Source organism: Typopeltis vanoorti, chromosome 17 (assembly GCF_054136105.1).
Source record: "Typopeltis vanoorti isolate ZY-2024b chromosome 17, IOZ_Tvanoo_1.0, whole genome shotgun sequence".
In the NCBI taxonomy this organism is placed as follows: Eukaryota; Metazoa; Arthropoda; class Arachnida; order Uropygi; family Thelyphonidae; genus Typopeltis; species Typopeltis vanoorti.
In genome coordinates this window covers 88143867-88169373 of record NC_143565.1, presented here as the reverse complement: position 1 = coordinate 88169373, position 25507 = coordinate 88143867, and the positions used below count along the sequence as shown (strand labels likewise).

General features: G+C 36.4%; 1 protein-coding gene across 1 annotated transcript in view; it reads right to left on the bottom strand.

Moving 5' to 3' along the window:
• Nucleotides 1–24767, bottom strand: part of LOC150097610 (transcriptional adapter 2-beta-like) — a 226707-nt gene extending 201940 nt beyond the window's left edge. Inside the window, exons 1-2 of the mRNA XM_090406959.1 lie at nucleotides 24641–24767; nucleotides 12245–12342 (exon numbers count right to left, since the gene is read on the bottom strand). Of these exons, the coding sequence (XP_090263085.1) occupies nucleotides 12245–12342; nucleotides 24641–24767 (225 nt within the window). The remainder of the gene's footprint in view (nucleotides 1–12244; nucleotides 12343–24640) is intronic.
• Between the last annotated feature and the right edge of the window lie 740 nt (nucleotides 24768–25507).

Sequence of the window (25507 nt, the reverse complement as noted above, 5' to 3'; positions counted from 1 at the left end):
TTGTTTTGATAACATGCCTGCATTTTATAATAGGAGTACAAGCATAGTGGACAAGGGAGATCTTATAATTTTTCTCAATGATACAAAGGCATTCAACAGAATAGCAACTGCTGCTGAAATTGTGTAGGATCAGGATGGATAGTCATTTGGCAGCATGTTTACAGATACGGTTGGCCAGCTGAAGGCAAGTTGAGTATGGGGATGATGCAATATCTTGAAAGGGGAAACGTGACAAATAGGACACCACAGAGTTCTGTTCTAGGACTGATATCATTTACTCTATATATCAATGATATAGTTACAGATTTTAAAGTGGTTATTAAGTTGTTTGCTAATGGTTCTAAATTGAAAAGAGCAATTTCAGGAAGCTCTGATGTGATGGTGTTTACAAAAAAGTTGGAATTGTTTGACAGTTTGAGCAGGATAGGGAATTAAAGTTCAAGGGACACACTTCAAGAACTACAGAAAAGTAATAATCCTAAAGGTATAAAGCAATAATCTAGCCATATCTGTTTTTAAATATATATCTGACAGGCAAATAAAAGGTCGCAAGACCTACAGTACATCAGTGCTGAGTGTAAAAGAATAAGAAAAGAAATTTCTTGGCATTTTTTGAACAGCTGAAAGTTGGAGTCTTTGGAAGAGACAGTGTTAAACGAGTCAAGAGTACTTTGCCATGATCATCAATGCAGGAACTAAAAGAAAAGAATGATACCAGTGGATCAGCCTTGTCTTTATGTGATGTTACACGAGTACCATCTGGGTGTGACAGTGGCAAAAGTGTGTAGGAGGTGGTAAGAAGAGAATTGCACTAATGGTCTTGACAAGAGACTAGAAAGCTTGACTGCCATTACAACAAGAAGAAAGTTTGCATTTGGCCCTTTCAAATTAGATTTAGATTTATTGATTTTTTTATGCAGTTGCTGTGAACTGCAAAGTAGGTCGAGTGTGATAATAAGATTGTATCAAGCCATCTGTAATATGCTGAATTTTTTCATACACTGCCTTGGTAATTGGATACTGGTTAAGAATTCTGGATAGAGTGAGAGATGAAGGTCTTCATTCCAATTATAATTAATTATTTTATTAGGTCTAAGCAGGTGTTTGGATTAGAACTGAAGCAGTATTCAGACCAAGAAAAGGAAGAGAAGAAATCATGGAGGTCATCTCACTGGGCATTACAAGGATACCATGTGGAATGACCTTTGACTTCGTTGAGAGTTTATTTTTCACTTGGTTAGACTATAATAAGTTTAGTTTAATCCTTTATCCAAGTGTGAGCAAACAAAGTTTGCGCCTGAAAGTATCTTCAGGACTGGAGTAAGGTAGTACAACACCAAGCAACTCGTTGCAAAGGTGGAGAAAGCTCTCATCACTCCTATCTCATCTCAGTATCTCCCATAATGCAAAGCACATCTCCTTGCGGACATGTGTAATGCTATGCATTAAGGCAAGGGCCACTACCCATACCGGTTTTGCCCTTTATTCAGGTCTTGTCAGTGGGAGCCAGGCCCAGTAGTGGAGACACCAAGGCAGAAGCAATGAGAGGTCATCCCAACCTATGGGAGATACTGAGATGAGATAGGAGTGATGAGAGCTTTCTCCACCTTTGCAACGAGTTGCCTGGTGTTGTACTACCTTACCCCAGTCCTGAAGATACTTTCAAGCACAAACTTTGTTTGCTCACACTTGGATAAAGGATTAAACTAAACTTATTATAGCCTAACCAAGTGAAAAATAAACTCTCAACATCTTTCTCTGAATCCGGAGTAATTTAATAATAAGGTTGTACACCCTTTGACAACTCCTATAGGTTGGGATGACCTCTCATTGCTTCTGCCTTAGTGTCTCCACTACTGGGCCTGGCTCCCACTGACGAGACCTCAATAAAGGTCGAAACCGGTATGGGTAGTGGCCCTTGCCTTAATGCATAGCATTACACATATCCGCAAGGAGATGTGCTTTGCATTATGGGAGATACTGTGCTGAGAGCTTTCTCCACCTTTGCAACGAGTTGCACTACCTTATCCCAGTCCTGAAGATACTTTCAGGCACAAACTTTGTTTGCTCACACTTGGATAAAGGATTAAACTAAACTTATTATAGACCTTTGACTTCTACTCCTCCTTTCAAGATGACACGAGACTGAAAATGGCTGGGTGCAGGCTGTTCTAAGTTATAGAAAACTTGGAACAAGTTGTAGTCTGAGTTACGAAGATAAGAACTGAAATTCACTGTGTATTTGGAAGGGGAGCTTGTTAAGAAGAGGTTCAAGGATGTTGGCAAGATGGTAGGGTTATCTGATATTCTGGCAGGAAGTAGACCATCTGTATTAGCTCACTGCTACTCTCTGCCTGCTGAATCAGTAGAAATGGAGAAAGCAAAGTCAATTTGAGTTTAGAGTACAGAGGCAAATGACTAGGACTGTCTCAATACACTACAAAGTTCAGTACAAGGACAGATTAAAGGAATGTTCTACTGAAAGTGGCAGATAAGAAGTGAAGAGATAATACAATTGAAACATACAAATTAACGAGAGGAACCTATCAAATGGATATGAAAGGGAGGATATCACATAGATAATAGATGTTGAGAGAAGAAGAGGTCATCCTTGGAAACTATAAGGGAATAAGAAAGTGAGAGTTCTTGATACTGAATGTTGTCTAAACTAGGTATGAAATGTATTGTGGTTCATGAGTGTGGTGTTTTTACATATATGTAAAAACCTTTTGGCTGTTTTTGCATATAATTTATATTTATGATCAAATGTGTAATGTGTTTGTCTGAAGCTTCATGCAATCTGTCCAAGACTGACATGATTTGCATGTGTGCATACAGCTCACCTAGACAAATCAAAAATTGCATCCCCTGGAGTGCTGGCACCCCACCAGTACACAGCAAATGGTATACAAACAAATTACTGTTTACACCAGTGGGTCATCAGCCCTCAATATATAGACAAGAATGTGCACGATAACCAACCTATGTGGCATCTAGCAAGACCAACTACTTTCTTTTTTTGGTTTTACGTTGGATACAGAGATAATAACTTAATTTCAGGTTTAATCTAATGGAATTAGTTTATTAGTGCTTCCTACCACAATGAACAGCACTGATTAACTTGGACTACTGTCTGTAGTCTGTATAGGGGACTGAAAACTGATGTATCTGCTGACATTGCAGATACATCAGCAGTCTCATTTCTCTTGATTCAAATGTGGCTTGGAATCTAGCCCAATTGAATATCAAAATTAAGGGTCTTCAATTTTAGACACAATATTCATAGAATATCATAAAGTTCCATGTAGAATGCACATAGGAAAGCAGATGACAGGTAGAGTTTATATAAATTATATTTTTTTGATAGTAGTTTTATGTGCAAGTGCAAGCTAAACAGCATGCAGCTCAGCAGTGTAGTTAATGCATTCAAGTGGAATCTGATTGGATACAAAGCAGTCAGGAGAAACAGCAGCATAAGCAACAGAGGTCTCGGATCTCTGTTACCAGTATAGACAGGTAAGAAATCAGAGTACTCTGTTTTATGGGTATTAAATAGTTGCAAATATACTCATGATGGAATATGTGACTCCCTTAGTTGGTATAGCAAAGAGGCTGCATGATGGAGTGCAAACCTCCCATGGAGGAATACTATCATATTCAGCATAGCAAATGTTGTTGACATCCATGCCAACAGCTTGCATAATCTCTTTCACACATACACACACACACCAAATTGGAAAGCAGTCTGATGTATGAAATATTGAATTTCCAATGCAGGTAAAGGGGAGGGGGAGGAATTTACAACTTCTTGCAAGTGGGATTCAATAATAACAAATTAAAAAAAAAACAGCAGAATCACTTAAGCAATCTGATCTGCATTCAACGCTTTAGTGTATTTTTGCTCCTTTTACACTATCCCACTTCCAAAAAACTTTTTTTTCCATTCCTTAGGAATGTCCAATCTAATTAAATTAAAATATATATATTGATCTTTAATTGCCCATGATTTATAAACATCTAATACCAACAAGTTTCACCGATGGGGCTGTCCAGCTTCTTCAGGGCTTATAACAGTAAGAGAAAAAACTCAAAGTGGCTAGTACAGAGAAAATGGAGTAACACTGTTGTACAAATTAAACATTAAAACAGAATGCATAACATTACACGCATGGAGCATGTTGTGCTAGCACTGTTATGAGAGCACGTTCTGTAGTTTTGAGCAAAATTAAATTCTTGCAGACTGAGTGATCTTATTAAGGTTTTCTATATGTCAGCTATTATTATTCCCTGGTTTCTGTTAAGATTTTCTCCAGAATGGAGGACTACAATGGCTTATTTGAAATTTCTACAACGGAAATCTTCTTCTAGGTAAGGCATAGAGCTGCTATCCCAATCAATGGAATAGTTGGTAATTGCAAACATCTGTCCTATATAGTTCAGACCACAAGCACATGGGTTGTTGTGCACCCCAGCGTATTTGAAAAAAACGATTAATGTCTTTTGAAGATCTTAAAACATGGACAGTCTTGACCGGTTTGAATGCAACTCTAATGTTGAAAGGTTTAAAAAGTTTTGCGATCTTCTCAGACACTGTATCTGCATAAGGAATAACTAAGGATGAACTGTATTGAGTGATAGTAGGTTGTTGTTGTTATGGGGGGGGGGGGGGTTCTATGAAGAATCTTGTTGATTAGATTTCTTGGATAGCCATTTTTTATTAACGTCTCTGATATATGAGTAATTTCATCATAGAGTTCTTTTTCTTCTGAGATGATGTTTGTGGCTCTATTTTTGAACATATGTATCATGCTGAGCTTCTGGAAATATGGTGAGTTGATTTGAAATTAAGGTAGCGTCCAGTGTGTGTTGATTTGCGATAGACTGTTAGTTTGATATGCCCATCTGCTAGTTTCTTGAATAGGGTATCCAAAAATGGTAGGTGATTATCTTTTTCCAGTTCCAAAGGGAATTGTATTTTTTGATGAAAAGAATTAATTTTGGTTAAAAAGTCCAAAAGAGCTGTTTTTGTGTCCCTCCAAATTATGAAGACATCGTCTACATACCTCCACCACACTAAAGGTTTTCGGTCTAATTTTGAGAGGATGTCTGTTTCTAGCTTTTCCATGGACAGATCCACATAGGACAGCAAAAGGAGGACTGCCCATAGTTAAATCATTTAGTTGCTGATATATCGTTTCATTCCATTTAAAATAATTAGATTTAAGTCAATGATGAAAAAGGTGAGATATCTTCAGGGAAGAGATTGTATAGGATACTGATAACTTCTACTGAGATGTTGGTAAATAAAGATACCACGTCCAAGCTACTGATTTTCTGATATGTCCTTTTAGGAGACTGGAGAGGTGTTTGGACAATAAATATGTGGGTGCATTTCTTCCGTCAACGATTAGGTGTAGCGGAACTCCACTTTTGTGGACTTTCAGGGACTCCGTACAATTGTGGCATCAATGGGTGTAGTGACTTCAGATTCCGTTGCAAGTCTGTAGACCAACTAGTAATGTTCTGTAATAAGTTATTAGTGTCCTTGTGGTTTTTATATGTTGAGTCCAACTCTAATATGCGATATATTGATGAATCTGATAGTAATTCCAATCCTCTTGTCATTCTCCAGAGGGATGAGGTGATCTTGTGAATTTCCATGCTACAGAAAAGAGTCAATCTTATTTCTCACAAGAGAGCTCCTTTCCTTTTGGGTTTGATAATATTCCACTCTCTTAGGCACGATTAGATTTTTTTCTTCTTGAGCTGATTCGCACCTGTAACCTTTCTTGGCAACACATTGCATCTGTCGTTTCTTGGATGCCTCAAAAAAAAAAAAAACTTAATATCCTTTTCCACTCCAGATGTAACTTTCCAATTACTACTTCTGTACAAATCTCGGTATTTTTCTCACTTTAAAATTTCCCTTGATGCCATTCTCATAGATGTTCTGTTCCTGGCTTATTTTCATGGGCTCTGTTCTGTCTGCCAAACTATTCCCCACTACTCAAGCAGCAGCTGCTCAACGTCCATGTACAGTTCAACTTTAAACTTACCAAATTAACTGCTCATTCTCATTCATTCCATCTACTGGAAAAGCCTTTCTTGACTACAACCTACAGCTGTTCAAGAAACACATTAACAGGTTCCTCCATTATAAATCATATATCCACACATGGTACTGGTGTTCTATATGCTTTGCAAACTCATGTGTGCAGCAGATATTTCAAAAATAAATATTAAAATTTATTCAGTCATGGGTGGCAAAATTAGGAAAAAGCAAAATTATATCTAACATACATACGCAGTGTAGTAAAATAATGAGTGATTCTAGACCCATCCTTCCTTTTACTAGCAACATAACTATAAAATTGACGAAGATTTTGGTGGTGATTTAATGAAAAACATTTTACTAGGCCAGATCTGTTGGTTTCTTTACATCTTCCAATTTCTCCATCTGTACTACACTTTATCTTTTAATTATTAGCAACTGTTGATTCTGCTTGCCACTTTTAGTTCTATAATTCCTACCTTCACCTACTTTATATTCAATTCTCCTAACTCAGAATGCAGTCTGCCATGAAGTTTTTAAATGATTCCAAACTAATTCCCAAACATTATAAATTCTTTTACGTTCCATTCCTCATGTCACAAGCCTATCATAATCTCTCTTTACAATTAAAAATACTGCCTTTCTGCAGTGTAAGAAATAAGCATATGCCTAGCTGGGTATATGGCAGAGGTGTTTGTTTAAGTTTATAATCAGGTTTAATGAAATTAATACAAACCTGAGAAATAATTAAAAAGGTTTAATCATTCTGATATTTCATTAATCACGGACACATCTAGGATACAATACAAAAATTGTAATAACATATACAAAAGAAGTGAAAGAAGTTAGACTAGAAACCTAGTCTTATAAGGGACATCCTTTATGGGTGTTGTTGGCTAGTCTTTGCTCTTGAACAAGAGGTCTAAGAATTATCCATGGAAACTGGGCAAAAGTGTGGTTAGTAAGGGTGGTAGAGCTGGGTTCTTTACTTTAGAGTGGTGAATGAGTGGAATGGGCTGCCAGAGTCTGTGGTGGATGCTGTGACAGTGAATGAGTTTAAGGCGAGGTATGATAGATACTGTATGAATGTCGAATAGTTGTGATGAATATGATTTGGGGCCTCCCTCGATGAGTCTAAGGACTCCCTGGAGTTGCCCGTAATAATAATAATTAATGTTTTCCAAATTTGGAAAGTTTAACATAACCATATTTATTTAGATTACGCAGATCTCCACGTTTGTCCATAATATGACAAGTTGCAAGAACCTTGTATACACCTAGAACAGAAAGGGGGGGGGGGAGAGAGAGTGGATCTTTAGGGAAAGTAGATAAGGACTGCTACTCTCAAATGAGAGCTGAAAGCAGTGCAGAGATTATATCTCGTTAAAGCTCTGGCTATTTTTTATGAGGTGTCTCAGATATAGGGAATTGCATTAATATAATCTGTATGCTGTTGATTATTTTTTGGCATAGTAGCCACTGGACAGGAAGGTATGGCAAATAAAGGAAAGTTCAGCTATGAGGGAAGCCTGATTGGAGGCTATGTTGACAAGGATTTTATAATACCATATTTTTAAATCCACAATACATTGGCACAGTAGATTGGATAAGTTAGATAATCCTAAAAGTCTGCTCTAGAGACCAAACATGACACTATTTTCAAGCCTCTAATAAGCAGGGTGTTGGTCTCAGACCATGTGACAAAACTGCCTAACGCCTAAGGACTGTTACAAACTTCCATGCCTAAATCAGGATTCAAACTCACAGACTGCTGCTCGAGAGCAGGTACAGTATCTACTTGGCCATGCAGGTTAGCAAATTACTATTATGGTAATTTTTCGCTTAAAAAAAACTGGCATCAGGCTGCTGGCCCTACTAGTGCTTGAAATATTGTTACAAGTTGGTATATGCATTATTCCAACTAGAAACATGCTCATGAAATCCTCTGAATAGTTTGATATTATCACTATTGTATGTGAGCAGAATATAGATTGAATTTTTGTAATGAATAAACAATTAAAAAAACTTGTATTTATAAATATACTTAAAACAAAAAATAATAAACAGAATTTTGAAAATAAAGCTGCACAACATAAAACTTTTCAGCATGTATTATGACATATACTATACAGTGTGAACTATGTGTAGTGCAGAATGGCCTCTAGTAACGAGTCTAGAGAATACACCAATGTAATAGTATAATATTCTGTATACACCAACTTATATTCCTGGGTTTGATCTATGATTGAAAAAATTAATAAACATTCCACTTTCTCTTTTGTGAAGGATATGTTAATGTCCTTCATGAAAAAGAAAGATGACAACTACATGCATTCCATTTTTGAGAAATATGCAGATTGGGAAGAAATAAAAATAATGACAATTCCGAATTAAAAATATGCAGTTGAAATAATCCAGGGTCTTGTCATAATTATGACAAGACCCTGGATTATTTTTAATATACACTGAGAACTGAGTCAACAGCAAATGGAAAAGTTTCTGATCCAGTATCTTGAAATGAATTCAGTATCAACTGAAATCTTTATTATGACAAACGCAGAAGATGTCAATGTAAGTTTGGACAAAAGTTTACCCATAGAATGCTAATAATGGACCATCCATCTGATGTGATGAATCAAAGCTTAACTGCATTTTCTTTTATGATTTTAACAATGTTGAAAATTATGGAACAATGTTTATATTAACTTATTAAAATTAAGAAGTTAATATAAACATTAATTAACTTATTAAAATTAGAAAAATGACTAGTGAAATGCGATTTACTGAAAATAACACAGGAAGATGTTGCTATGGAACATAACTAAGAAAAAGAATTACCTTAAATGAAAGTAATCAAAATCAAATGATGAAAGTGCCCAATACAGTTTGAAAAAGATAATTCACTGGATACAATACAGCAGAAGAGGATGGGATTTTAATAGCTGCAACTCAGTTTCAATGAGAAATCTATACATGAAACAATCTTCATGCTCCAGCCAAGTGTGCTATATTTGCTAACAGAAAGATAGTATTTTTTTGGCATTTCATTATCATAAAGTAACAAACAACACACCAGTCTCCACATCGAGCAGCTTTAAGCAGTTTTGCTTCATTCCTAAAACTAAAAAAAAAAAAAAAAAAAAAACTCTTTTTGATTAATGACTCCAACATTTCATCACAGAAGCATCATCAGAGATAGAATATGACAATGGCAACATTCACAAAAGCAACAACAAAACAGAGGAGATCAGACAAAGCCTAAAACTCCAGAGGGAGTCACCCCCATTTGGCAGAAAACTAGATCTAATAACATACAGGGTGTTCGGGATAAATTTGACAGTTTCGTAAGGAAAAAGAAAATCTTCTTTGTATCTATTAAATTTAATGAATTGACAAAAAAACATTACAGGCAGAGTTAATTACAATACTATCAACAAGATTTACTCAAAATAACCACCATTAGCATCGATCACAGCTTCAATTCTGCTTCGGAACCTCGAACAAGCTGATGCTACAGTCTCCCTGGGAAGGGCCGCAAAAACTGTTTTAATTTTATCCATTAACTGGGCTTTTGTATTACTGGAAGTGCGATTGGTGTCTTTTTCAACTGCGCCCCATACAAAATAATCCATGGGGTTAAGGTCTGGGGAGTTTGGAGGCCAAACATTTGGACTGGTGAAGTCGTAGAAATTTTCAGACAACCATTTTTGACTTTTCCCAGAGGTGTGGCAAGGGGCCGAATCCTGCTGCCATACATACGGCCTACCGTTGGCTACCCTTGTTATCCAGGGCTTGACTACAGTTAGCAACTCCACGAACAAAGCCCGAATTCCAATGCCAGGGTTCTTCAACACCTGTTCCTGCAGATTTGCGAGGAATTCTGCTGTACGAACGCAATCAGATCGTCTGCTAGGGATCTTTCTTCTTGCTACATCCTCATAGTCACCATTGCAAGTCTCTAGTTCATGCCTGATTGTTTTTACTGTATTCAGGGAGCATTGGGCAGCAGTCGTAATATCCTTATTTTGATGGCGGGCACGAATCATCATGATACAAGTTATTCTCTTCCATGATTCAGGTGGGTTCCAGCTATCCATCCTTTCTGACATCTTGTATATGAATGAAGAAGGGTCCAAACTTTTAAATGAAGAGAAGTGTGTGTTAATACATGTAACTTACGGAAAAATATAATTAATTATAAATATGTCAAATTTATCCCGAACACCCTGTATGTCTAGAAGAACATAAGAAATGCATCTGCCACATATTATAGTCAGCCAGGTCTGCCATGCCTTGGACACCTTGCACAAAATCTTCAAATGGAAAAGATTATATGCTTCACTGCAGTAAGTACAAGCATAACTTTTTGGAATCAGGATGAGATCTGAAAAACATACCCAATCTTAATAATCTAAATAAAAGTGGTTGTATGAAACTTCTCAAGATACGAGAAAGCAATTCTTAGGTGAGTAGTTCTTGCTCACTGGCAAGCACAGAGGATACCCTGCTTAGAACTTTGTCTACTTTTTTTGGTGTGTTGTTTGCAGGCATGTTACAATTTTATACTGCATCGCCAATGTTTCTATGATGAAGATAAAATATTTGTCATTAAACCTTTGATTCATTGGTGCTGTCTTCATTCCATTAAACCAAAACATAAACTTCAATCAGCAATTAAGCATAAATGTTAGATTACTGAGGATTCAACAGAGGCAATGGCTTCTAAAAAATTGCAATACCAATACATAATAGGCAATGTATACTACATTGCTGCAATCACATCATTCTGGATACTTATTTAATATACCTCAGCAAGTTCAAATAAGAAAGAGTGTTATTCCAAGAAACCCTCAAATTATCATACTTAATTTTATTTCCTCCCAACAGTGAAGCATAGCCCATTCCTTTCAATATCTTAATTCAATATTTTTTTTTTTATGGTGATCTTGAGCAAGTTGAGTTTGATCTATAGTACACTAGTAATGTGAAAGGGTAGAAGGTGGGTGAGAGGAAAAAAAAAAAAAAAAAAAAAAAAAAAAGCTTGTTAACATTAAATATGCCTATTACAGAACTTTTTATTAAACACATAAAACAGGATGTTGATCCATGAGGCAACAGTAAGAAGAATGATCTATGACAAAATAAATCTGCTCCATAAATTTGAAACAGAACAGACTGATCACTTGATGGGCATCTTAAAAAAGATTTAGAGGAAAGTAGTGGAATTACCCATACCAATTCTGGTATGGTTAATTTTAGTATTATAAAAACAATGACTTGGAAATATATGTAAAAAATGCAGTCTGAACATTGTTTGAAAGAGAGAGAGAGAGAGCTGAAGCTTATTAAGCTGATTTAAGAATTGCTGAAAAACTTCAAAGCACCATTTTCATCTTCACATGAGTAGTTTTTAATTTATGTTAAGACATCAAAAGTTTAAATCACACAGTTCTCATTACACACTGACCCCAAAAAAATTATACTGTAATCCTCATACATGGTAACCAGAATACTATACTTATTACATAAACACAGTTTATGCATGCATAACAAATGCTTTTTTCTTCTTAAAATACTGGGATTATATATAGAAATAATATGCAAGGTGTTTGAAATTTCAAGGATGTAAAAGAGTTCCATGGCTAAAAACCTTTTAAAGATTTTTCGGGGTTTTTCCAAGTACTGAAAACGCACACCATTAAAAATTATAAAAGGTTTCTTTTCTTTTTTCTCAAAATCAACATTTTTTTTTTTTTTTTGGTTTAACATCCGTACCTATAAATATCTACCATTATAAGCTTCACTTTTTCATGCAGTTTTGATGATCAATTTAGCATATACAAAATAAACGAAATTTATACATGTCTAATGTCATATTACTGCTAGTATTTTCTTTGCGTAAGAAATGCCGGTATCCTTAAAACTTTTTTTTTTAGTTACAAATTTAAAACAAAATATATATACATATATATATGAGTTCATTTGCTACTTCATAAAGAGAAGTACTCTTCGCATATTGTAAAGTTTTATAACACCTACAATGAAAACTTGCCGTATACGAGCTAAGGAGTTGCCTATTTCCTGACCCCGGCACATGCACCCATTTACTGCCGGTTACTTTACCACCTAGAGGCCCTCTACTGGTTCTAGATATCAAGGCTAGTGGGCAGGGACTAAGGTCATGTGACTTGCCTGTAAACAAAGATCGAAGTCTATGCACTCTGCACATTTTGCACGTATAGTCGTTATGTCCTCCATGCAGTAACTGCATTCGTACTTCAACATGGTACCTAGATAAATGAAATATCATAACTAAGTACACAAACCTCATAAATAAGGGAAAATTAAGCTCATAGCTTAGCCAATTCAACAATTATTAGTGTTTATTCGAAGCAACTCACTCACCCGCCATCTTCTTTGTTCCACGATCAACGCCTATGACGTTGCGGCGTGGCTCCCAGGATTCCTTTCGCGTGAGTGAGCCAGGGACGCGCAGGAAGTGAGGTATGCTGAAATGGCCATAGACCGGTAGGATTCAGCGATCAGCGATGTCATGCGAATGGTAGTGTTCTGGGTAATGCTGGCTGTTATCGATGTCACGCATTCTCTGTGGCAGCTGTCCTCAGGTCGAGCAGTTTAGTCAGACTACGGTGTTTGCTGAGTTAGCGTCTAAAACTTTCGGCGATGGCATTAGTACGTGCTATACAACCAGTCATTGATAGGTAGTTGGTGAAGCAGTATACCCCCAGCATGTGATAAGCATAGGTTTAACGATTTAGCGGCATTTATGCACATAACCCAATGTATGCCTTTGTCTTAAATAATGTCCGATAAGGTAATATTTCAGATTCCGTTAAATAGCAGTAAATACTTATTTGAATGATAAATACGTTGAGTTCAACCACAACTTTCAAGTGGTGCACTTCGTAACAGCAATTAGCGTGTTCTACGTATGAAAGACCGTGTGGAAATATATGAAAGAATTATTGTAAACGATAGTTTGCCAGTCGGCTAAAAGAATTTGAACTATAAGGATTTAAATGGATATAATATAATTTAATCCGTTTAAATATAATAGAAAAGAATAATTTGCATAGGCCTGCTTACTAAGCTGTGTATTATTGCATATGCAGTACTTAACTTCTTGAAAACTACGTAAAATATTTAGAAATCGCATCTTTTGGCAACAAACTGCCAATGATTTTGGTTCTTATATGAAAAGTCAGTTGACTACTGTATATTGTAATTGTTTTGCCTTTGGAGTGGTTTCTGTATACACAAATGAGATACAATAGTAATAATACAATCCAATTTATATTTTTCAGTTAAGCAGTTCTGGTGAAACATGTATAACGCCATGCATATTTCTATGTTTTAAAACTTCTAACTTTTACATTGGGCTGTTGAATCCAATACAAGCCAATGAAGATGTCCTCCCGCGATGAGTCCGAAGACTCATCGCGGGAGGACAATTATTATTCCTGATACCTTGGAGGTATCAGGAATAATAATAATAATAATAAATTTGCTGTATCATTCGGTTCTCCATTATGATCTAAAGTTGAGAATAATGGTATAAAACCCACTTCTTTTCTAGGTTGGTAAAAAAAAAAAAAGTTTCATCAATATCTTTAAACTGACCGTAGATAACCTGAATATACAAAAAATAATAGTTGAGATGAACATAACCAGAAACGTTCTCGCCTTTTTCAGGCTATGAAATCTAGAGACACTGCATACAGTCTTTCAAAAAAAAGTTAGTGCTGAAAGAATGCTGCCTATTCCCTTTAGGGAATGAAAAGGTTTTTTTTCTTCTTTCTCCAAGATGGTACTATATAGGAATTCAGTCAGCACCGAGTAAATACTAGTTACGATCTAGATAGCTCTTCTGAACGAGTCATGTTAGGATACGTTTACTCAGCATAATCTTAAATGGTGAAATATTCTTTTCAATTCAAGTGTGCAAAATATCTCTTAAAATGAACCGCCCGCGATGAGTGCTAACTCCATTAAGGGTGTAATAAAATTATTTTAAGTGAACTGCTTCATCATAGATTCATGTTCTGTTCAATAGTATTTACGTAAAGGAATGTCCGTATTTTGTACAGTTAAATCTGTTTTACGTTGTAAAAAGTTTGAAGTAATCGTATACTTGAGAAGCTTGTAATTTTGAATGCTTATAGGTTTTTTTTTTTTTTTCGTTGTTGTTGAACAGAAAATTTTATTTAAAAAGTTCCCTTTCAGTTTTCTACTAGTAAACCACGAATAGATTTTTGCTAACTTGATGGTTCATATGCTTCTATTCAAAATCTCTAGAGTAAAGGTTATCTAACATGTTCAATTGGTAAGTCCGCTGCAGAAGTTATCTTTGTTATAAGAATAATGAATATTTTAATATAAAGTAAAATTCAAACAGCTTACTCGAATTTCCCCCTCCTCCCAAATATCAAGCGAACCCGACAGTTTGGATATCTTTTACCTAAAGAATTTTATATTTTTCGGAAAGATTTGGATTAAGACCTATTCTCGTCCACCACCGTTTAGCGAAATGAACCATTAGGATCATTTCCTGTTCTTAATTCAAAACGGAAAAGCAAAGCCCGGTGTTTCCACTAATAACTCGATAAATGAGCTACGGTTTAATGTATCATGATATGAAATTAGTTACAATTATTTTTAATCCTTTGTGCGCAAGCGAAGTTCTAAAATTCCTCATTCTCCCCCTTTCCCATCCATTTGAAGAGAATGTTATGAGGCGAAAACAATTTAAAAAAGCAGAACTTTTGGAAGCAGTACCCTCTCCTTTTGATTTGTTCTTATGTCCGTCTGTCGTCTGAAAACGAAATCGTTATATAGAAATAACATCGGGAAGTAAAGTGTTAAGTTAACAATTTATTTCCCGTTTGGATGTTTGCAGACATCCAAACCAAACTTACTTATTTACTATTTTTTTCGGAGTGGATTAAGCCGAAATAGGACTCTAAAATCAGAGATCATGTGTTCAATCCAGAAAATTGAGACATTTATAGAGGGTAAACATTTTTCGATAAACAAGAATTAAAAACAATATAATGGAAACTGAAATGCGAAGGAGAAAAAAAAAAAACTTAAAAATCAAAGCTAAGGTGACAGGATCATTAATCTTCGATTTTAGGGGTTAGTCCGGAAACAAGACTCCTGACTGGCCTATTTTTGTCTCCGATTTATTTTATTACGGATTATATTCGCTATTACAGCAGTCGAAATAAATGTGGATGATACTCTATGGAAAATATTCCACCAACTGTTAATTAACGCACCTCAGTTAAGTGATGTAAAAACTCATTTTGTAAATTTTATACACACACGCATACACATTTAAAAATGGTGTCCCCAAAATCGCTAAGGGGGAAAAAAAATCACTTGGATCAAAGTGCGACTACGATGTGAAGTTTCTCTCTCGACCTACCTCATAGCCTGTTAAGTCGCGATCGACTTTTCAGCACATCCACACATTACTGTGGGTGCACTAAGGATTTTTTAAATCATTATATATTTACATAATCCGGAAACTAAACTAGTGACTAAACCTGGAACTTTTCCAAGCCACTTCAGGCTTTCAGTAGCGAGATAGTGGTCTCGCACGTAAGATAATCACAAACATCCATAGCAAGAGTCGAACCCGCAACCTGAAGGTTGAAGAGCGGATACACTAAGCAGCACTCGGCCAACCAGAACCGGTTTAGGACTGAAATAAGTGATAGTAAGTAAATCCTTGATAGGCAATTATAGAATTCTCCGACGGCCAGCACAGGTTTGTACAGGTGAGAAGTTTGCTTTAGCAGTCTGCTTTATTTTACAAAGGTTGCGATCAGAGCTGGCGCTAGGGTCTTTGCCGCCCGCATGCAATGTCTATCTAAGCGCCCCTGTAACGATCCGGGCGTGTGTGGTTCTTTTACGATAATAAAAATTTAAATTATTTGAAATTTCTTAAATAAATTTTGATAGAACAGCTACACGTTGGTTCGCTAAATGTAACGAACCGGGGGTTTTGACTAGGCAGGATAATCGTTAAAACCCGAATATTCAAAAAATTCTCAAAGGTTAAAGCAAATTTTGATAAAGCTACTTCACTTTAATCGTTGAATATAACGATACAGGGATTATAGCCTTCTAACCGACCCGAATCGCTAACAAAATTAAAATGAATTTTAATTAAAGTTAAAATTTATTTGAACTAAAGTTTAAAAAATTCTTGCATTTTACAAGTTACTAAATTCTTAGTAACTTGTAAAAAAAATTTAATAATTTTTATAAGTGAAACTATCTTTTAGGAAAATAAAAGAAACTCAAGATAGATGAGAAAATAAAAGAATTCAGAAATAATTAGAACATTTAATATAAGTATTCAAAAAAATAACATCTTTACAGAATAAGAAAATAAATTAAATTAAATATACTTGAAATTTTTTTAATTAAAATTTTAGGATTTTTGATTTCATATTCATAAAATTAGAAATAATAGTCTTAACGTCTAATTCCGCACATATATCATTTTCAATAGCTATTAACGCCAAACTATTCAATGTTTCAAAGTGTAAGGTTTTGAAAGTGATTGTAGACAAGGACCTACAATTTCGGGGACATGTTACTAAAATAGTAAAGACAACACAGCAGATAATGGGAATGATGCGGAGGACATTGACTTGTAGAAGTAAGGATGTTATGGTTCCTTTTGTATAAGGCTTTGATCAGGCCACATATGGATTACTGTGCACAGATCTGGTCACCTGGTTTTCAAAAGGATGAAATTGCGTTGGAGAAAGTTCAGAGGCGATTAACTAAGGTGGTTTCTGGTCTCTGGTAGAGTATGAAGTCAGATTGACAAAATGCGATTTGCAGAAATTGGTGGATAGAAGGAGGAGGGGGGGATATGATTGAGACATTTAATCTGGTTATTACCAGATTAACGTCGGGGAGGTTTTGCACAGAATGGGTGAGGATAGCAGGAGAACAAGAGGTCATTCCTGGAAGCTGTATAAGGAGGGAGTGAGGAGCAGGTTTTTTGCGTGGTGAGTGATTGGAATGCTTTGCCCGAGAGTGTGGTGTGTGCAGAGACAGTGAATATATTTAAGGCACAGCATGATAAACTGTGTGTATAACAGTGGACCTACCACGATGAGTCTTTGACTCCATGGAAGTTTTTATAATAATAATAATATTAACAACAAACTAACAAGCCTTTTTTGTGACCTACTTGTTCTTAAGTAGGTTTTAATCAATTTCAACTTGGAAAAGGAACGTTCACCGCTCGCTACACTAACAGGTAAGGTTAATAGTATTCCTAAAGCAATTGAAAAGTTAGGGAAAGATAAATTATTGGACACAATAAAATTAAGAATAATGAAAGGGTTTTGAATATTTAAATTATCCTTCCGAAAAATATCCCGGAAAGCACATAACTCGTCATATAGTTCTATTGCATTTACGTCTTTAATGTCGCCATCCTTCAAGAGAATCTCTAAATCATCACAATTTTTTCGTAAAAATTGTGACGATTTAGAGATATCACTTAAGCTGTGATATTTAGCAATATCACTTAATCTATACAAGAAATTGAAATTATCATAATATGTTTTTAGTTGTTCAAAACGTTCTATTAACGAACACATTGCAACATCTAGAAGTGTATAAAACACATTCACTCTAAATTTATCTTCTGGCGATTGTGGCGTTTCGTCATGAAGCTCGTAATCAAATTGTCGTGTCTTCCTTCGTCGTCGGACTTCCGTACCAGTTTTAAATTCTTGTTCTCCGTCCACCTCTTCAGTCAGTTCTTTTGCCGTTTTAGAATTTCTTTGAAATTTGTGTCCGATTGATACTCTTGTAAGAATATTTTTAAGTTTTCGATAGATACTAAAGCAAGTGTAATGTTCATATTTTTGTCTTGAAGCATTTTACTCACAGGGTTTATTCTGTTAAGTAAATCATGCCCAGTTATAAGAGAGCAAATAAATTTGTAGTCCTTTATTTTGGCACATAATGTTTGTGCTTCATGCTGAGTTTCTTTCTTTATTAAAATTTTCATGATTTAAAATTCCAAAACGTGCATCGGAAATTTCTCGTAACTAATATCGTAGAGGGCGGATTGCATTAATTTTTACTTTCCCATCGCGTTTCTGGTGGCTGTTTCAATGTTAATTTTTTACGAACTTCAAAAGGATTGCCCAACGTTTGTAAGAGAATCAAAAGAAATTGTATATTTCTTGAATAATTGCAAAGAAACTAATTGCATCTGCATTCACTTTGGCTGATTCGTTAATGATTAAATTTAGAGTATGAGCAGCAAATGGCACGTAAAAAGCTCGAGGATTTTTGTTTAAAAGCAAATTTTGGAGCCCATATTTTTTTCCTTTCATGTTTGCCCCATTGTCATACCCTTGACCTCGCATGTCTTCAATGGGAATGTTCCATTTTTGCAGTTCCATTATTGTTGCACATAAACCACGTCCTGTGGAATCTGATATCTGCAAAACCTAAAAAGTTGTCACAGGAAACAAAGCGAATAATAATGGTCATTTGTTCTGTTTTACATACATCAGGTGTGCAGTCTAAAATTATGGAATAATATTTAGATTTTTGAGTTGATAATAAAATTGTATCCCTTAAAGTTTCCAATATTTCATTTTGACTGTCTTTACTCAAATAGTGTTACTCTATTGTTTCGTTGTAGGGCCCTTTTAACATGATTTTCCATAACGGGATCAAACTTCGCAAACAGTTCGACTAATTTTAAAAAAATATCCGTTATTCCTTTCATATAATTTATCAGATCTGCGAAAAGCTAAATTTTGGCTATCAACGAATTTTATAATTTCAATCAAGCATTCTAAAACACTCGTCCAATGTTTCTTTTCCATTGAGTCTGGCAATCAATAATAGTTTTGTTTTTTAAATTTTTATCAACTTCCTTCCATTTTAAGAATTTTTTCACGTGACTTAAACTAGTCTCATGTCTATGCAAAGTTGTACTTACATTTCTCCAATTTTTATAACCTTCTAGAAGACTACTTGATTCGGTAGGTGCGAAAGGTTTGCAACAAGAGCAAAAAACATAATTTAAAGTTTCGAAATATATGAGCCATGTTCTTGGCACGAGCTCACCGTTTTCCATTTTTCTATTATAATACGTGTCGCCAATTTATGACCATAGGTATCTCTGGGATATATTATATTTTTCTTTTGAACAGGCCCCATTTCAATTGAAACAACTCGTAATTTTTCATCACTATTTCCCCATTCACATGGATCTTCTAAATTTACAGAGACCTACAATGTGTTAGTTTCGTGGTCAACTACAACTAAATCTTCTGTTTTTCACTTAAATCATGCGTCTTGTTATCTTGTTCAATAGTTGCCATAGTACCTTCATGAAAACTGCATGATATGCACGGTTCTTCAACTCTGATTTCTGATGTATCGAGTTGGTTACAATCTGCATCAGAATATTTTAAGAAATTTATTAACATCTTCTTCTTACACAGCATGACACTTACGATTTTGTGCACCGGATAACTTTTTTTAATTTTTGATTCCATTTCTATTTTATGCTCACAAGAAATTATTACACAACACGACACAGAAACGAAATAATAGTCTGCACTGCGCTACTGTCAGTAGCGTACTGAGATGCGTACCATATGACTGGTTAACTAGCAACAAATGTTTTGTACGAAAATTCGTTTCTGCGCATAAAAACCGTTCACCGTTTCACTTTAGATAAACTGCAGTAGACACAACATTCTGCAGGCAAGCATTTAGCCTGCTCTCGCTGCAAAATTGTAAACAGAAAGTGTTGTTGAATGAAGTGGATATGCAGAATCAAGGAAACTAGATTTATTAAGGGGAGGGGGAAGTAGATATGCAGACCTTAGGGAGGCAGTTGAGTGTATGAATGAGTATAATATGCATGAGCGAATAAGGACAACAAATCAGAATGGGATAGTTAGTATAAGGCAGCAAAGTAGGAATGGGGCTAAAGGAGGTCTGCAATTCATGTATACTAATACTAGGAGTATTAGGAACAAGAAGGAAGAATTTTTGGCATTGGTTGGCACTTCCAGACCATAGGTTATTGGCATTAGTGAAACATGGCTGACTGAAGACGATATAGCTAGTGGGATTGAATGTGAGGGGTATAGTGTGTTCAGGAGTGACAGGGTGAATAAAATGGGAAAGGAGTGTTATTGATGATAGCTGATGAGTCGCAGCCAAGGAGAATAGACGTTGAATTGCAGGATAGAGAAAAGAGCACATTTGAGGCCATTTGGTGTGAGATTGTGGCTAGCAGAACAAAATATACAATTGGGTGCTGCTATAGACCAGGTGATAGAAAAGATGATGGAGACGGTATGCACAAGCAAATAGAAGAAATGAGTGGAAGGAGGGTAATTATTATGGGAGATCTCAACTATGGTAGCATTGATTTGGGGGAGGAGAGAACACACGGGAGGAAGAAATTGGGTTCTGTGTGGTTATTAAGGGATAACTATCTGCAACAGCATGTAATGGAAAATACTAAGGGCCAGAGAGTGCCTCACCTAGTAATTGCATCTGAGGATTTGGCTGTAATGAATATGACCACATTGCCACCAATCGGTGAGAGTAATCATAAGATCTTGACCTGGGGGGTGGCTAAAGGTGTGGAATTTTCGATTAAGACAGGGTATATGTGGAATGACTGTGCTGGCAAGTATGACAAGCTTAGGAGATTGCTTGGACAGTGTCATGGCATGTACAACTGCAAGGGCTGGATGTTGATAGTGCATGGGAGGTGGTTAAGAAGTTTTTGCAGGAGGCAATAACTGACTGTATACCTACAGTCCGAATAATAAATCAAGTATGCATTAAATGGATGAGTAACACCATTAAGCATGAGCTGGAAAAAAAGAAACAACTGTGGATGGAATTTAAGGAGAAAGGTGATCTGCAGGAACATGAAAGGTATAAAGCCCAGGTCAGAAGGGTAACAAATGTGGTAAGAAAAGCAAAAGCGGATTATGAAAGAACATTAGCCTTGCAGGCTAAAGAGAATCCCAAACAGATTTTTCGATATGTTGCAAGTAAAAGAAAAAATGTATATGGTACATTGATTTTGAAGAATGCCGATGGTAGGGAGGTAACCGAATCAGTTGATATAGTAGAATTACTGAGTGAGAACTTTGCAAGAGTATATCATTCATGTGGTGACATTTCAGAAATGGAAGAACAAATAGCTTATACGGGAATTGTTGTGAATGAAGTGGAGGTGAATAGTCTATTACAAAACCTCAATGTCAACTCATCTGCGGGATTAGATGGCATACCAGCTCGTGTCGTACGAGAAGCGGCTAAAGAATTGCCAGTGCCTTTGACCATTTTGTTTAAATTGAGTCTCGTGTCTGGGTTAGTCCCAAGGAGGGTGGAAAGAGGGGAAAATAGTTCCACTGCATAAAGGAGGTTCCAAGACTGCTGTTGAAAATTACGGGCCGATCAGCATATGAGGAATTGTTGTCAAGGTCTTGGAGAAAATAGTCAAGAAGAAAATACAAGATTGGATAGATGAAGGGATACTTTATGGGGGACAGCATGGTTTTGTGAAGGATAGATCATGCCTCAGTAACTTGCTCACATTCTATAACACAGTGACGGCTGAACTGGATAAGGTAACGGGTTTACAGTGGTTCTACTGGCCCTTGCTAAAGCCTTTGATAGGATACCACGTGGAATTCTAATCAGTAAACTGCAGCATATGAGAATGGATACAGAGTTAGTGAGATGTATAAGAGGGTGATTGATGGAGAGATATCAGAGAGTGATTTATTTATTAGTAGAGTCCAAAAGACGGCCTGTGACTAGTGGTGTGCCGCAGGGTTCTGTTCTTGGACCGTTACTGTTTAATTTGTTCATTAACGATATAGGAAAGGATCTGAGAGGAAGTGTTCATTTGTTTGCTGATGATACAAAGTTGAGTACAGCAATAGTGAATGCTCAGGATGTCAAAATTTCGCAGGATGATTTGAATAGTTTGGAGGACTGGGCTAAGGAGAATAGATGTCAATTTAATGTGGAAAAATGTAACGTTTTGCATTTCGGGGTCAAAAAATTAGCAGCAGTATATCACATTGGTGGAATTGTACTCCAGGAGATTGACGAGGCCAGGGATTTGGGAGTGTTGTGGATAGGAAGTTGAAGTTTAGGGGACACATTGCAAAAGTGGCAAAATCAGTCATCAAATCACTTGGTTACTGAAAAACACTTTAACGAGCAGAGACAAACAGGTTATTGTTCCTCTGTATCGAGCCTTGATAAGACCCCTCCATCTAGACAACTGTGTCCAGAAATGGGCACAGTAGTCTGACCAAGATAATAGCAGGACTATGGAATGAACCTTATGAGAACAGGTTGAAGATTTGTGGGCTGCAGAAATTGGTTGATAGGTGGAAAATGGGTGATATGATTGAGACATTCAAATTACTGAAGGATTTCTATAAGATTAATTCAGAAGATATTTTTGAGAATAGGACTGGTAGTGGGAGGACTAGAGGCCATCCATGGAAACTTGGTAAGAGTGTGGTTAGCAAGGATGTTAGAGCTAGGTTTTTTACTTGGAGAATAGTAAATGAGTGGAATGAGCTGCCAGAGTCTGTGTGTGGGTGTCATGACTGTAAATGAGTTCAAGGAGAAGTATGATAGATAATGTGTGAGTGTTGAATCGTTGTTCTTGACACGATGTGGGCCTCCCTCGATGAGTCTACGGACTCCTTGGAACTGCCCGTAATAATAAAAACAAACAGATTGCACATATGTAAAAATAGCACATCAAATAGTAAATAACGATCAGTAATATTAAAAACAATCTAATGAGAAGGATGAGCCTGGTGTGCTGCTACCAATTTATTGATATTTGGCTATATATTTGTCAGCAACATTCTTAAATCAACGTGGTCAGCTCTTTGCAGTCGGTTTCTTTTCCGACTTGCAGTGTCATATTGCTACGCGCGCAAGATATGCATGTCATAGTGAGACGCGACCTATTAGCGTAATGCGGCACTGTTCGTCGGGCAGTTCTGCTGTTGTTTATATGCAGTTTGCACCAATAAGAGTGTTCGTAGTTCTTATCGTGTTTACAGATTTGTGACCACACTGAACCTACGTTTCGCTAAATATGGTGATGGTAATGCAATTAAAAACGTTTTTACTACAGCCAACAATCCAGGATAAAGCATGGGCATCTTCTTTTGTATCTAGAACTGTTTGTACCTGTTTTTGAATTTTAATTTCAATTCCTCATTTGTAGTTACTTCTATCAGTTCTTGTAATTCTAAAAATTCTGTGTTTGTACTTGAAAACGGGTCCAAAATCCAGTTGGGTATTATCATTTCAATATCTTTAAATCGTTGATTGAAATCGCAAGGGAGAGCCAACAAGTGCTGAAAATGGCCGAGTACGTCTTCATCACATTTTTCCACTGTTAATAGATTTGAAAACTGGCTGAATTCTAAGTTTCGTTTGTAGAGGACAACTTCGACGCAGAAATAACAGCTTTTGTTTTTATTAAACTCGGCTCATCTCCTTAGAGTGCATATTTGTTTCATTAAATTTGTTAAACAAGTCGGTCAAAAAGTTATGTCACTTTTGAAATTAATCAAGTTGGCTCGTAAAGAATCCATCTCTGTTTTCTAAAAACTGTAGCACTCAGTCAAACAGTTTATAAAATCGATTCAAACAGGCATCCTTTGATAGCCAACGAACTTCTGTATGGAGCAGCAAGCGATTGAATTCGTCATCGTTTTCAATACAAAGTTTGTCCAAACAATCTGTCATTCAATGAATGATTTTCGATTTTATTGACTGCTGTAATTACATAATGTAATGACCTGTGTAGGCGATCACTCAAGTATTTGGTAACTAAATGTTGACGATTAATCACACAGTGTACAGTGAGTACATTTGGCACTGCCTCTTTGAAATATGCAATACCAGGGTGGTCTGAAAAGTTCTCGGCCTACCAATGAAAAAACGAATTTATAATTTCAAAATTATTTTTATTTTTTAACATTTCCCTTAACACTAATACATTTATTCCAGTGCCATCATCTACTATCCCGTCCCTGTAGTGGTTCTCAGTAAGATCTGCAAAATACCCCTCTACAGCTGCAGTCACCTTGTGATTCGAAGAAAAGCGCTAACCAGCGAGGAAGATTTTTAATTTTGGGAAGAGATAGAAGTCAGAGGAGCCAAATCTGGGGAATAAGGTGGATATTTCAACAATTCATAGTGCAGATCCCTTAATTTTCCCATTGCAAAAAAACACCTTTGTGGGCAGGTGAAACCGCGATAGCGCCCTACCATCGCTGGAGCACCATCGGTAGCAACTGACAAGATATTATTCAGAGGGATTTCTTTTTCTTTAAAAAACTCTTTCAATGCAAGAAATATCGATTCTCCTTTAGTGTCGATAGCAAATAATTTTTGGCAAATTTTTTCTTCTTTCATGTATTAAGTCTTCATTTCCTGGTAAAGTAGACTCAAGTTGTATCGAGAGCTGGGTTGTTTTTAAATACTCACATAACGAGTCTTCCTGGGCCTTTTCATCAATTCGTTGCACTGTATTATTGATCATGGGGCAATTGGGACAATGTTGCTCGCGTCCGTAGCGATCCTTCAGCCATACGTGTCCTTGTAAAACTCCCATGTAACTTGGAATTTTACAAGCGCCTTACATCGGCTTTTACAGAGGTCACATCTCAAAAGATTGTAATATAAAAAGAACGTTTGTAAAAAGAATATATTTAATCCTATGATAAATTTTACTTGGCCAAAACACAGCAAACAAAGAATGGGTAAAGTTTGCAGGAAACAAAAGAAAATGCTATGTCACTTCAACCTACATGTTATTGTTTAACTAAGTGTTTTTGAAACCATTCTTTACAAGCTCTGTATATGCCCACCGTCAAGGTCATTCTTAAAAGGGATGGAGCGATTCACAAGTAGTTCCAGTGTCTGTCTAATTGGATTTGTGTAGTATACCAGGAGAAGAAAGAACAAGTCGGTCTTAACAGAAGATCAAGGAGTCGTGCCGAATTCTTCGGGGATTACACCCTTCGTGCAAGGTCCTAGAGAACGTGAAATAAAAAGGGACTGAGCCGAACCTCGAGATCGGAGTCGGAAACAGGACAGGATGATATGGCTAGGGTATGCCAGATGTTGGAGAGAAAGGGAAGCCAATCCACCGGTGGCTACTTCGATTCTGGATATGGTGGTGGAAAATTACCGGAAGTTAATAATCGAGGAGAATACTTCAATGGCCGGAGGAGAATGCATTGTCTTCTGAGTGAGACTGCGTAAGTTCCACAAGCTGGACCGCTCAGCAGAAGCCCAACAGTACTGGAGATCAGCATTCTGAAGCCCCGCCAAAAATCCTTGATGAAACAA